This window comes from Arachis ipaensis, chromosome B3 (assembly GCF_059453495.1).
Source record: "Arachis ipaensis isolate K30076 ecotype BB chromosome B3, ASM5945349v1, whole genome shotgun sequence".
NCBI lineage: Eukaryota > Viridiplantae > Streptophyta > Magnoliopsida > Fabales > Fabaceae > Arachis > Arachis ipaensis.
The window spans coordinates 143891837-143905971 of NC_142438.1; the positions used below are offsets into that span (position 1 = coordinate 143891837).

The window sequence follows — 14135 nt, forward strand, 5'->3', positions numbered from 1 at the left end:
CTGTTAGCTCAGGTAGCTCTGAGAACTCTGTGCCTTGCACTCTCAATTTTTCTCCTTGCTTCAAACAGTGGCTGTCCACCCTTAATATAGAAGAGGGGAGCCTCCACTTATTGAAGCCAAAACTGAACCAACTTCTTCTTCCTTCAACAAAACCGGTTCGGCCACATAGAGAGAGAAGAGATAACCATGCATTAACCAACATGCAATTACCTCTAGTCCTTTCTTGATCATCACCCTTCATCAATCCGAGCTCTCCATCCTTGGCTTGCTCTCCAAGATGGAATTCTGGCCCTTGATGCTTCATGATGATGATGACTTCATCTGCTTCAATCTCTGCCTTCAACCATCACTTCGCCACTCTAGCTACTTCCTGTGGTGGTTGAGCAGAATCGAAGACAAGCCATGCTTCAAGAATCTCCTCCAGCTGGCCGAATCTTCTTCTTCCATTTTGAGCATGAAAGACTCAAGATAACCTCACCAAATCTAACCACATTTGGTGAATATCTTAGCCACAGCTCATTTTTATTTTAGTATGTTTTCTTGCCATCATTGTGATGGTCTTTAGGCTTGCTTTCTCTTCATCTCGGTAGCTTACTTTTGCTTCCATGGCTGCCAATATTTTCTGAGTAAAGACCGAAGAGAGAAAGAGTTGTGAGAGAGAAGAAAGAGAAAATATTCAATGGGTTTGAACAATAATCAATGAACAAAGAGAGAAAATGTAAAAGTTAATTCAAGTTTCCCACTTCCCTTTGTTGAGTAGCGTGTAGTGTCATAATAACCATCAAATCAATCTTCTCTCTCTTTCTTATGTTTCCAATGTATTAATTACATTTGAAATCCTTCAAAATAATGAAGTGGAATCCGTTGGAAGCATTTAGGCATTTCATTTGCTTCATGGATTCGAATAAGGCATGGAAACATTCATCAACATTGGGCTTGGTAGCAACAATATTTGATCTTGGCCCATTAATAACATTTGCTTTCCTGATAAAATTTGGAACATACATAAAGCAAGTGAAAAGCATGTAACCCACTTGGGCTTAGAGCAGAAAATTATTTGGGCCCAAGTAACATTAAAACAGCCACATTTATTTTTGTTATTAAAACCAAGGCTGAGTGTAATTTGGGCTTAGCACAATAAATTTGTTTTCGGCCCAATATTAATCCTGCACAACAAAATTATTTTAATTAACACATTAACCAAGATTAGCTTAATAATTTTGCTGTTAATAATGTTTGATCATCATCAATTTAGTTTAGAGTTTTCCAAACTCATCATCCTCTTTACAAGTTATGTTTTTTATAAAAAAATAAATGAAAAAATATAAATATGTACTATTACTATAAAATATATATAATGTAGTTTAATTTTGATGTATTGTGTAAATATTTTATATAATCGCCAATGAGTAATAGCTCAAATGACATAGTCTCTCCACACTCAATTAAGAGGTCGCAGGTTTGAGTCTCATATATTTGATAAAAAAAATATATTTTATATAATTATTTAATTATATTTATTTTTTTAATGATAATTTACATAATTAATATAAAAAATAATTATTTTTTATTTAATATTATATAATTAGATACACATATAAAATTATTTATATTAATGGTACATTAAAATTATATATATATTTTTTTTTGGTGACTTAAAATTATATATATTTAAGTATATCAAAATATGATGTAAATATTGTTTTTTATTTAAAATAAATAAATTAATAAATAAATTATACCATGCTAAATTTAAAATATATTTTGTATTGAGTATTCATATTTAGTAAAAACATTTATGTTTTTTTGTGACTCGTAAAAACATTTATGTATTATTGTATTAGTAATAATTTGATCTAAATGTTATATCTACTTAATATTTTGTCAACTGAAATATATGTATATCTACTTAATATTTTGTATTTTCTTTGTTTTAGGCCTTTGCCCTTCTCCCATGTACAAAAAAATATATATATATATTTTAATATTAGTGTATATATTAGAAATTTAAGAGTGTATGTATCTCTAAAAATTGATCAGATCTTGCATTAAAACAAATTGGATTCGATTTTATCCAATAATTTTTAGATTGAATTAGAAGCATTTTTAAATTTAAAAAAATTTATTTTAATAATTTTTATGAGTATTTTTTATACATTATTCATATGTTATTGTTTTAAATAATATAAATAAAATACTTAATATAAAGAAAGACAATTTAATAAATAATATATGTTTTAAAATTTTTGCTTTAATTTATGGATTTTATTAATATTCAAAATGGATCAAATAAGAGAATATATGATAACTTAACAAATTAAATAAGATAGGTAAATTCAATCCAATAAGATACTTTTCATTCACAGTTATATTAACTTCTGCGATGGATTTAAAGATCGTAAAAAATTTACAAAAGAAAATGATGTAACGAAGATAAGAATGAGATTGTGTGACAGACAGTGAACAGTGTGCCTGTGCGTGCCAAAAGTGACCGAGAAGCAATGCATGTTCTTTAATGTTGTTGGCTGAGATAAACGGTGTGATACCTACGAGGAAGACTGATCTAATGCAAGATTCACGAGACTAATTCACATTTTTTTTTGGATATTTTGTATCCTCTCATACTGTATACACACTATATTCTATAATAAATATTTAATCGTCTTCTTTTATTGTTCCAAACCTTTTAAATTCTCATTCTATGTAAACAGATTTTTGTTAACATAAATTTTAAATACACATTTTAAGAATACTTTAAAAAATATTGTAGTATTTTTTGAAAATATAACTTTTTTATATTTTTAATACATCAAAAAAATTTTTAAATTTTCTATTGTTATAATTAAAATATACCCATAGAGTATAAAATAGTTAAATCATATAATATTCTATTTTATACATATATAATAGAAGTATATAGAATCAAACTTGATAACTTTTACATTATAATTAATTTTATATTTTTATATTATATATTTTTATTTATATTAAAAAATTAATCTTAACAATATTTATATTAATAATAGGTAATCATTTTAATAAATTAAATTAATGAAAAAATTATCCCATTAGAATGTTAGTATATACAAAAGAAAAAAATAAAAAAAAACTTTAAACAGTGACAATTATAATAATATTGATACTTTGACCATATTTTTTAAACTTTAACTAATAAAAATATATTAAATATTAAATAAGTATATATCATGAATTAAATTGTATACATGAATATATTTTTTAGGATAACACCAATACACCATCAGATAATTTTTTTAATTTGTATGTTAAAAAAATAAAAAAATAATATCAAAGTCAAAATCATGAAAACAATGGTTCATCTCATGTATTATCTACCAATCCCTAAAAATAACTGATTTTAAGACGTTTAATGTAATTTAAATTTTCAAAAAATTTCCTTTCCCATTAATTTGACCAATGCACTCAAGCATTGATTAAGAAGAACCAAATGAAGATAGTTGCTCTACGTTTCTCTACCTCTCGCCTTATAAATAACACCACAATTCATTTGAGGATTGATAACTTACTTTCGCACCTTAATCAAGTTAATTAGTGTTAATATTGAGTGAATATCTGAGTGTTCTCATAGAGTGAATAAGTTAAGATGGTGGTGTTGAGTCTCTCTGCTGGTGTGGTTACGGCCCTGGTGGGTGCAGTTTTGGTGGTAACTTTGATTGTAAAGAATGTGAACTGGTTTCTTTATGAAGCTAAGTTGGGAGCGAAGCGCAATCTTCTTCCACCTGGTGATTTGGGTTTACCTTTTGTTGGTAATATGTGGTCTTTTCTCTCTGCTTATAAATCTCCCAATCCCGAAACCTTTATCAACTCATTCTACTCCAGGTATATTTTTTACTATATATCCATAATTCATTTCTCTTTTTTAGTACTTGTAAATAATAATAATAATTAGTTGCATGGAACTCTTTTATCTTAGATTAAATTTCATACTCATTAGGAATGAAGGGGTTATATATTGGTAATGTCAAATCAATAAAACTGGACATGCATGTTATATTATACGAATAAAAATTTTTCATAAGGATCATTATTTTATTTCAAATAATAATCATTGTAACTACCAATATTGGAAGAGTACATACATTAGCATTATTATATTTAATTTCTTAATTCCTTTCTTTTTCTGGTTTTTTAGTTTACAATTCCATTGACTTTTAGTTCCTTTGTCTACAATAAAAAAAAAGTATTTGACAAACCAATCAATCAAGCAAATCAAACTTTATTATCTTATTTACTTTTATACGACAGATATTAATAGAGAGAATACTTTTTTTGTTGAACTAACATGGAGAATATGTTATTAAGTACTTTCTAACTGTTTTTTTTTTTAATTGTAATACATTTGATTTTTATTGTGTCAATTTTTTTACCTTTTAAATAAACATATTTAGGGGAATAATATTTTATTTTTGTTTTATATTATAAATTAATATTGTCTATCTTTTGTTAAACAAAAAAAATATTAAGTCGTAATATTTCCTTGTTTAGTGAAGTAAAAACCGCTTCAAACATTCTTAACATTACCTTAGTTCAAGGATTTCAGATGAATTATTAACTATTTTTGTTTTGATTTAGGTATGGAAAAACTGGAATGTACAAGTCTCTAATGTTCGGAAGCCCAGGGATCATTGTTACAACACCGGAATTGAGCAGAAAGATTCTGACAGATGATGAAAACTTCAAGCTTGGGTGGCCTCGTTCAACGATTGAGCTTGTTGGAGAGAAATCTTTCATTGCAATGGGCGATGAAGATCACAAGCGTCTTAGGCGTTTGACTTCTGCTTCAATCAATGGCTTGGAACCACTTTCCATGTACTTGGCTTTCATGGACGAACTCATGAAAAACGAATTGGAAAAATGGTCCAAGATGGGTCAAATTGAGTTGTTGACTGAACTCAGAAGGCTTACCTTTAAGATCATCATCCACATTTTCCTTGGCGCCTCCAGCACTTCTGTTATGGAAGCTTTGGAAAAGGAATACACTAAGCTCAACTATGGCATGAGAGCTTTGCGCATTGATCTTCCCGGTTTTGCATTCCACAAAGCCTTCAAGGTGGATTCAGGATGCTTTTCATTTTAAATAGAATCTTTTATGTTATATTATACACATGTGACTAATTATATATATGATCTGTGATATTCAGGCTAGAAAGAATCTGGTTAGCATATTTCAAAGTGTTGTGAATGAGAGGAGAAAGGAGAAGTTAGAAAATCCAAACAAAACAGCAAAAGATATGTTGGATCAACTGATTGATGCTGAAGACGAGAACGGTAGGAAATTGGCTGATGATGAAGTGATTGACATTATGATAATGTATTTGAATGCTGGACATGAATCTTCTGGACACACTACCATGTGGGCTACTTTGATCCTTCAACAGCACCCTCAGTATTTCCAAAAGGCTAAGCAAGAACAGGAAGAGATAGTGAAGCGGAGGCCACCAAATCAGAAGGGTATGACAATGAAGGAATATAGGCAGATGGATTTCCTCTCTAAGGCAATTGATGAAACTATGCGCTATATTACCTTCTCTTTAATGACATTCCGGGAGGCAAAGCGTGATGTCAAACTGAATGGTTAGTTCCAATTGTTTTTGTAAATTTTTTTTTTGTTCTAATTGTTATTATTATTTTCTAGATACTTGTAAGAATGATGAAGAGTGATGAATTTGTTTCGTTTTGATACATATGGTGTAGGTTTTCTTATTCCCGAAGGTTGGAAGGTTTTTGTTTGGTATAGGGCTATTCACCAAGACCCTCAAGTTTATCCTAATCCAAGGATATTTGATCCTTCAAGATTTGATGTAAGTAGTATATAGTAGTATCCTTTATAATATTTTTGTACATCCGATGGTCAAATAAGATTTAAATTTGTTATTTTTGTTTGATATATAGGCCCCCCGCAAGGCTGGTGAATTTCTGCCATTTGGGTTGGGAACAAGACTCTGCCCTGGGAATGAGCTTGCCAAATTGGAAATCACAGTGTTTCTTCATCACTTTCTGCTGAACTACAAGTAATGTTTTTTCTTCACTACTGTTATTTTTATCGATCGCTACATACTTTAGTTGATGATGTAACTAATAATACTGTTTTTTTTTGTTGGCACAGGCTTGAGCATACAAATCCAAATGCTCCCATAATGTTCCTTCCTCATACAAGGCCCGTGGACAATTGCTTGGCTAGAGTTGTCAGACTTACGCCTTATTCCAATTAGCTATGAAGGGATCATTATATATATGCTATGTTATGTTTTTCTTTTCCTTTTCGTTTCGGTTGGACTCCTGAAATAAAGAAGTCAATGGTGTAGAAGTTGTAATGTGTGCTCCTATTAGTCTTAAAGACTTATCTTTGTGTGTTAGTTTGTGGCCTTATTATGCCGGATGATGCATGATTAATAATAATAATGTATTTTATATTTGGTGTCTATTTTTTTGTGATATTATATGCTCCTGCTCCCAATTTATTTTTATGAACTGTTATAAAGTTTTAGTTCAGATTTAAAATTATATTTTTTTTAAATAAACATTTGACTTTGTTAATAAGATAAACAAACAAATAGTAACTAAGAATCCTCGATGATCTTTTTCTTCAATTCCCATTAAAAGGAATAGTAATAGTTATATTGAGAAATATTACGTGAGGGTAACGCATGCATTTCAGTAACTTGGAGATTAAATATTGTTGGTTTTGGTGATAGTGTATCGTCTATATTCAAATCATCTTACTATATTTCTTTATAAACAGTGATTTCCCGAAATCATTTTCTTACCACAAAAATATTTCCCCCAAATTTTCCAAATTATTCATTTAGTAAAATTTTTAATCAAATTTATTTTTTTAAAAATTTAAATAAGTCAGATTAGTTAAAAACTTAATTTGCCAAATTGGAAATCGCAGTTTTTCTTCATCACTTTCTAAAAAATTAAAACGAATCTAAATTGGTAATGAAAAAAATTGGTCCTTCCTCACTTCTGACCAGTTTTGAGTTTTGCAGTGATTTTGATTCTAAGATATTATTGGCTTGCATTGGGTTTTCGTGTTGAAATTTGGAGATTATGGAGGTCTCTATAGTTGCTTCAATTTGTGACTTTTTTGTTATTTTTTTTTAAATCTATATCTTTTTTTCTTTTTTTTTTTCCTTTTTATATCTGATCTTGTTATAGCTGATTTTGGAGTAGCAATTTTAATTGTACAATGAATGATTGGCTTGGTATCGTATTTTGTTTTTAATTTATTCTGGGTTGTTTGTGCTTCTTTTCAGATAAAATTTTTAATTCTTTCTCGATACTAGAGTAGAGTGCATGGTGGTGGCGAAAAGAAGAGTTGGAGATGGGTGAGGTAGAGTTATAGTTACGAGATAGTTTGATTAATAAAGATGGTTTGAAAATTTTAAATAATTTTTTAAAAATTAAGAGCAAAATCTATTTGGTTATAAATTAATTTTAAAAGTTTAATTTTAATATATTGCCAGTATAAAATATTTTATTTAATAATAATATATCAAAATTAAATTTATAGTTTTAATTATTTTATGTGCGTTCAAATCTTTACTTATCAATTTTATTTTTAATTATTTTTTGGTATTATTATCATACTGTGCGTACTTGAAGTGGGTTTACAAATTAGAGAGGTGAAAATTGGAGATCCCAACTTCATTAAGCGCTGAATCAGACTGAAAAGATAATCTACAAGACATTCCAATGTTAAAGTCAATAAAGTGTAGATAATAAAAACTTTTTTTCGGGTGTTTACCTATTGATTACTTCTTCCTTTTAGCTTTTGTTTTGTGGGGTTGTTGTTTTCCGACTTTTAATACTTATTGTAGCACATTATTACCGAGATTTGGTAGTTATATTACAAGCTTTGATGGCATAGTCGTTGTGGTATCCGACCGTTATCCCGTGAAGTCGGTCATGGCCTTAATTGCTTCATTGGTTATGTTCTCTTTTGTCTGGAACAGTGCTCCCAACTCAAATTCCTAAACCTGGGTTCTCAGGTCGGAAGCATCCGAGTTCATGAAATCAGGCCCATTTCTTTTAATTTAAAAAATTGTTATAATTTTCTCGTTTCATGAACCGTCAGTTCTATTCTTTCTCTGAAATAAATGCAACATTAATTTAAAATTAAATATTCTTTTATTTTTTTTACTTTACCTTTTGTTTTTCATCACTTCTCAAAACTCCACCATTCGCGAACAGTATTTTCCTTCTCCGCATATGAACAATCTCCCCCTTCTTAGCGCACTTCTCCTTCACTTGTATCTCCTCTCCGTCGAGTTCTTCCATCGCCGTTGCTTTTTTTGTTCAGCATTTGCAACATTTTTATTCGAGGTTAGTGATTTTGGTATCCTTCTGTTCTTGCATGTGCGTAGTTTTTTCTTTTTTTGAAGTTTTCTTTTGTCTATTGATATTTGCACATTCTTTATGTTTGTTGATGCTTTTTGATGCTGGTTGAAGCTTTTCTTGTATTTTCTTTTGCTCATTTCTTTTTTATTAGGCCAAATGTAGTTCGGACACCATTATTTGAGTTTTATTTTTCAAATAATTGATAATTTTGTTTGCCTCCACTTTTTGTGTTTCCTGGATTTTATTTTACATTTTTAAGTTAGCCAAGATTTTGTAGTGTTAGAATTTGCTTTTTGGTAGTGGTAGTGACATAGTAGTGGTGCCCCTGTAGGTGACGGCTAGGAAAAAGGATATTGCGACTCACAGGCGTGGCGGTGCAAATTTGCCAAAGTCCCGACCTGCTCCTATTCAAAGGTTGAATAGCGAACTCGAGGTAGATATCTACACATGGGTGTCCGAGGATATTCAAACCACTCCCTCCACCATTACACAAGAAGAGCTTGATAATCTACGAGAAGTTCAAATTATTATTCTTGATTCTGACATTAGTAATTTGTATATTTTTTCTGTGCCGAGATCCAGGGACTGTCTGTGCCACATAAATGAACATGCCGATACTGTCCTAGATTGGCTATGATGTATGAAACTCTGTTCTCCGAAATTGGGATTCGTTTGCCCTTTTTCGATTTTCAAGTGAGTATTTTGACTCACACTGGGTGTGCTCTTTCACATCTTCATCCTAATACTTAGGCGATTACCCAAGGCTTCGAGTTTCTATGCTCGTTCTTAGATATCAAACCTACACTTAGGTAGCGTTTGTTTTCGGAGACAGAACACAGAGACATGGACAGTACATGTTTAAAACGTGTTTGGAAGCAGAGACATAGACACGGAACACATTGTCTCCGAGACAGTTTTTTATATTTTTGTGTCCACTCTTCTACGAAGGACAATGATGGACACGGGATTTAGAAGAGTGGACACGGACTTTTTATAAATTTTGTTTTCCTTTTTATCCATAGATATTTTTTATTATTCCACTATTATCCCTTCTTTTTTTTCTATAATTAATCTTAAATTTTTTTTTCATATAAAAAGGGATTCTTTTTTAAAACTGATTTTTTATTTAAAATTAATCTGGCTTATTAATCTAAATAAAATTTTTTATTAATCAAACTTAGATCTATTTTTTAATTAATCTTAACCATATGTATTTTTACATATTAATAATAAATTTAAAATAAAATAAATATATTTATAATTTTTATTTTAATATAAATACTATTATATATTTTTTTATTAAAATTTTTGGTCTCTTCAAACATTTTTTCAAATTTTGTCTGTACTCCTACGTACTCTCATTCTCTATAAATTAGTTTGTACTTGATGTAGAAAATTTGGAATCATATGGTTATTTTAGTCATTTCATATAATATTTTAGTCTTGTCCATGTGTATCCAAACATAATACTGGACATTACATTAGTGTCTTGTACATCGTATCCAAATACAATACACAAATAATAATTTTTAGTGTCTCTGTCTCAATGTCATGTTCTGTCCTATCTCTGAAAACAAACGCGGCCTTAGGGTTTTTTTTTTCTACTTTTTTACTTTAACAATCCCGTTTAGGTCTCAGGTTCGTGGGTTTATCTCTTTTCGAGGTGTCCCAAACAGAAAAAATTTTTAAGATCGAAGGGGTAGATGGTACCACTTCCTTTTTCTTGACTTTGGAGGGTGTTAAGAGATTTAATCTCTACTGGAAGTAAAATGTCTCTTTCCTGAAAATCTGACTTTCCAACGTAAATGCTAATGAACTCCTTAGCATCAATTTGTTAATGATACTGTAGAATGAGCGTCCGCTAATTCTAAGGGACATCCTTATAAACGAGTAGTAGGCTGCTCGAAACGCCATCAGTAAGCCTTCAATTCTTTGCATCTTTATTTTATTTGTGATTTCTTCATCTCACGAGTTACTTTCTGTCTTTGTTTCCCAGTTGACATGGTCGGGGGACTTACAGCTACCGCCGAAATGAAGAGGAGGTTAGCAACCCAACCTTCTATCACGGTTGGTGGGGATAGGATTTCTTCTTCTGCTACTGTCAGTCGTCAGCCACAGCTTCGGAGAGTTAAAAAGTGGGGAGGGACAAAGTCCCGAGGTTCACGTTGTGGAGGAGGATTCTCCCGCCAATTCCCCAGCCAGAAAGCGGCCCAAGAATATTGGTAAGGATGACGCTGATATTTCGATCCCCCCGACCTTTAGGCATGTCTTCGTCAAGGGATTCTGCACTCCTGAATTTGTGGATAAGCACTTTATGGACGAGGACACCAGGGTAGTTCTTGCTAAGATGCCCTATGGAGGATACTCTTCCACGTGTCCAAAGGATGCTCCTGCATTCCGCCACTTATGTTAGGGACTCAGAGGTGAAGATCAGGAGTATCCGCTCGGAATTCCTTGCCAAAGACAAGATGATTGCTGAAGCCACTACTCAAATCCAGGATCTCAATAGCTCGGTTACCACTCTTCAAAGCAAGTAGACTTCCCTAGAGAATGAAGTGAAAGATTCGAAGTCAGTCCAAGCTGCTTCTAACTTGAGGGAGGGGGCCTTGAAGAAGCAGGTTGCCGAGCTGATGAAAAAGATTGAAGAACTTGATCTGTCAGTTAGGAAGCTAAGGCCGAACAGGCTGCTGTTGATGGCGTTTTTAATGCCGAGAAGAATATTTTATAACAAAGTAAATTGAAGACTCCCAACTTGGATATCTCCAAAATCGATGCCTTTAAGAAGGTGGTTGATGGAAAAGTTGTTTCCATATTGTAATTTACATACAATTTTCTTTACTTATTTTTTAAAGTATTTTGAAGTTAGTACTTCAGAATTTGTGATACTTTTTACAGTATCTTCCCCGTTGCTTTTTCGGGATTTAACATTTATTTGTTCTCATTATATTCGAAATTAACCTATTATTTAGCATTTCATTATTTACTGCTTATTGCATGACTATTTTTTGTTAAATCGTTTTACTTCGAACTTTACTTTTAGTTTGATTTCGATTTTTAACGAGTAAAGCGATATTTTTCACGCACAACATTGGATCAATCATAAGACTTAAAAAAGACTTTTTAACAATTCAAATATTTATATAAAAGATTGCAAAAAAAAAAGAGTTTGAGAATAATACAAGTGGGGCCTCGTCAAAAACCTAGATTCTTAGAAAAAAAAAGTGCCCTTTATTTAGCAAAGTAAAAGTTTCTTGAAGGTTTTATCGTCCCCTAAGAAAATCTTTAAATGGGTTTCATTCCAGTTTCATGGGATCTCAGTGCCATCCAAGATCTCTAGCTTTTATGCTCCTTTTTCTAGCGTTTCTTTCAATCTAAAGATTCCTTTTCAGGTTGGGACTAACTTACCCCGTGTTCCTGGAACCTCGGCATCAAGTTGCCTTAGAACTAAATCTCCCCCTTAGAATCTCCTAAGGTGGACTTTGGCGTTGTATCTCTTGGCTACCCTTTGTTTTAGGGTTTGTTCTACAAAATTAGCCATTCTTCTGACCTTGTCAATTAGGTCCAAACTTTTGTAGGTTGTCGATGTTCCTAAAGCATTCTTGGGCTTGGCTCTCCAAGTTCTACTGGAATCACTGCTTCCTCACTGTAAGTGAGTCTAAATGGAGTCTCATTGGTTGTGGAGTGTACTGTAGTTCAGTATGACCATAGCATTGATCAAACCTCATCAGCCCAAGAACCAAGATGTTCATCCAATCTCTTCTTTAGCCAATTCAAAATTACCTTGTTTGCAGTTTCAGCTTGCCCGTTCACCTGCAGATGTTCCACCGAAGTGAATATTTATTGGATCCCTAGTCCAGACAATGATTCTTGAAATCTCGAGTCTGTGAACTGGGTCCCATTGCCTGTGACAATGGACTCGGGAATACTGAAGCTCGCTATAATCTCTTTCCAGACAAACTTCTGACATTGGGCAATGCTGATGCTAGACAATAGTGCAACTTCGATTCACTTGGTAAAATAATCTATAGCAACTATAAGATATTTCACCTGGACGAACCCTTGTGGGAAAGGTCCCAATAAATCCAACCCCCATTTAGCAAATGGCTGCGTCGGAATAATGGACACGAACTCATGGGGAGGCGCTTGGTGGAGGTTGCTGTGTTGCTGATATTTATCACATTTTTTCACATATTCCATAGCATCTTTGATGAGCGTCGGCCAATAGTATCCGGCTCTGACGACTTTTTGTGCCAACAATTTCTCCACTAAGTGATGTCCACAGCAACCTTTATGAACTTCCAGCAACACATACATCATTTGTTGGTCATTCAGACATTTCAATAGCGATTGAGATACACCCCTTTTATATTGCCCATTTATCATAATGTATTTGGCTGCTTGAAGCTGTAATTTCTTGCTTCTTTGGTGTCACTGGAAAAAGTCTCGTGTTCTAAATAATCACAAATTGGGTTCATCCATGTGTTGACAATGGATGAACAAAATGTCGGAACGTCGGGTTTCATCACAGTGGACTCTATATGCACCTCCTGTATCAAACTACGATTTTCCATACCAGGCTTAGTGCTTGCGAGATTGGATAACACATCGACACGAGTATTCTGTTCTCTAGGTACATGCTTGATTAGAAAAGAGTTGAAAGACTGCACCTCTTGTTGTACTTTCTTTAAGTACTATTGCAATAACGGGTCCTGTGCTTGGTATTTTCCATTGACTTGGAAGGTTACTAACTGTGTATCACTAAACACGGTTACCTCTATTGCCCCGACATCCTGAGCCAGTGCCAATCTCGCGTTCAAAGCCTCACACTCAGCTTGATTATTTGAGATAGGAAAATCAAATTTAATGGAGGTCTCGATCACCATGTCTTCTCCTTTGATTAGGATGAGACCTACTTTCCTGTACTGGACATTGGAAGCTCCATCCAAGTGAAGCTCTCATATCGGTGTGTTGGAGTCAGGGTGCATCATCTCAGCCAGAAAGTCTACCGTCGCTTGAGCCTTGATGGCTGAGTGTGGTTCATAACGTACGGCAAATTGTGATAATTCAATAGACCAATTCATCATCCGCCCTGCGAGATCAGATTTCTGCAAAATCCTCTTAATCGGTTGGTCGGTTCGCATGATTATTAAATAACTTTGAAAATATTGGCGTAACCGACATGCCGATGTAAGTAACGCAAAGGCAAGCTTTTCAATTTTTGAATATCGTATCTCAGGTCCTTGAAGAACCTTACTAACAAAGTATACTCGACGTTGATATTTATACTGATCTTCTAAGACCAAGGCTGAGGTCAGGATATTTTCAATCACGGATTCACGGATAAATATAGAAACAGAGGCATGACATGCTTAGGTTTTGCTAAAATATGAGGGGATGAAAGTAAATTTTTAAAATGCTGAAAAGCAACCTCACATTCCTCCGTCCAAGCGAAGTCAACATATTTTCTCATCAAATTAAAGAATGGTTTAGCCTTAGCAGTGAAAGCTCCCAAGAACCTTGAGAGGGCAGCCAACTAACCTGTGAGCCTTTGAACCTCTTTGAGATTCCGAAGACTCGACATGTCTAAGATTGCCTGGCACTTTTCAGGATTGGCTTCTATGCCTCTTTGGGTAACCATGAATCCTAAGAATTTACCTCCCTAAACTCCAAAGGCACACTTCACTAGATTCAACCTCATCCAGTGAAGTCGGAGACAGCTAAATACTTCATTCAGGTCATTGATCGGGTTGGAA

At 32.9% G+C, this 14135-nt stretch overlaps 1 protein-coding gene across 1 annotated transcript; it reads left to right on the forward strand.

The window, feature by feature from the left end:
* Positions 1-3253: 3253 nt before the first annotated feature.
* Positions 3254-6461, forward strand: LOC107631570 (ent-kaurenoic acid oxidase 2). Its single transcript, XM_016335060.3, has 6 exons — positions 3254-3858; positions 4612-5089; positions 5181-5613; positions 5734-5840; positions 5932-6050; positions 6146-6461. The coding sequence occupies exons 1-6, from the start codon at positions 3623-3625 to the stop codon at positions 6249-6251; spliced, it is 1479 nt and encodes a 492-aa protein (XP_016190546.1). The 5' UTR covers positions 3254-3622; the 3' UTR covers positions 6252-6461.
* The last annotated feature ends 7674 nt before the right edge of the window (positions 6462-14135 follow it).

Excerpts from the sequence above, each read along its gene's own strand:
- LOC107631570 (XM_016335060.3), top strand. The coding sequence starts at position 3,623 with ATGGTGGTGTTGAGTCTCTCTGCTGGTGTGGTTACGGCCCTGGTGGGT. Across the intron at positions 3,859-4,611 it reads ATCAACTCATTCTACTCCAG|GTATGGAAAAACTGGAATGT; the intron begins GTATATTTTTTA and ends GTTTTGATTTAG. Across the intron at positions 6,051-6,145 it reads CACTTTCTGCTGAACTACAA|GCTTGAGCATACAAATCCAA; the intron begins GTAATGTTTTTT and ends TTGTTGGCACAG.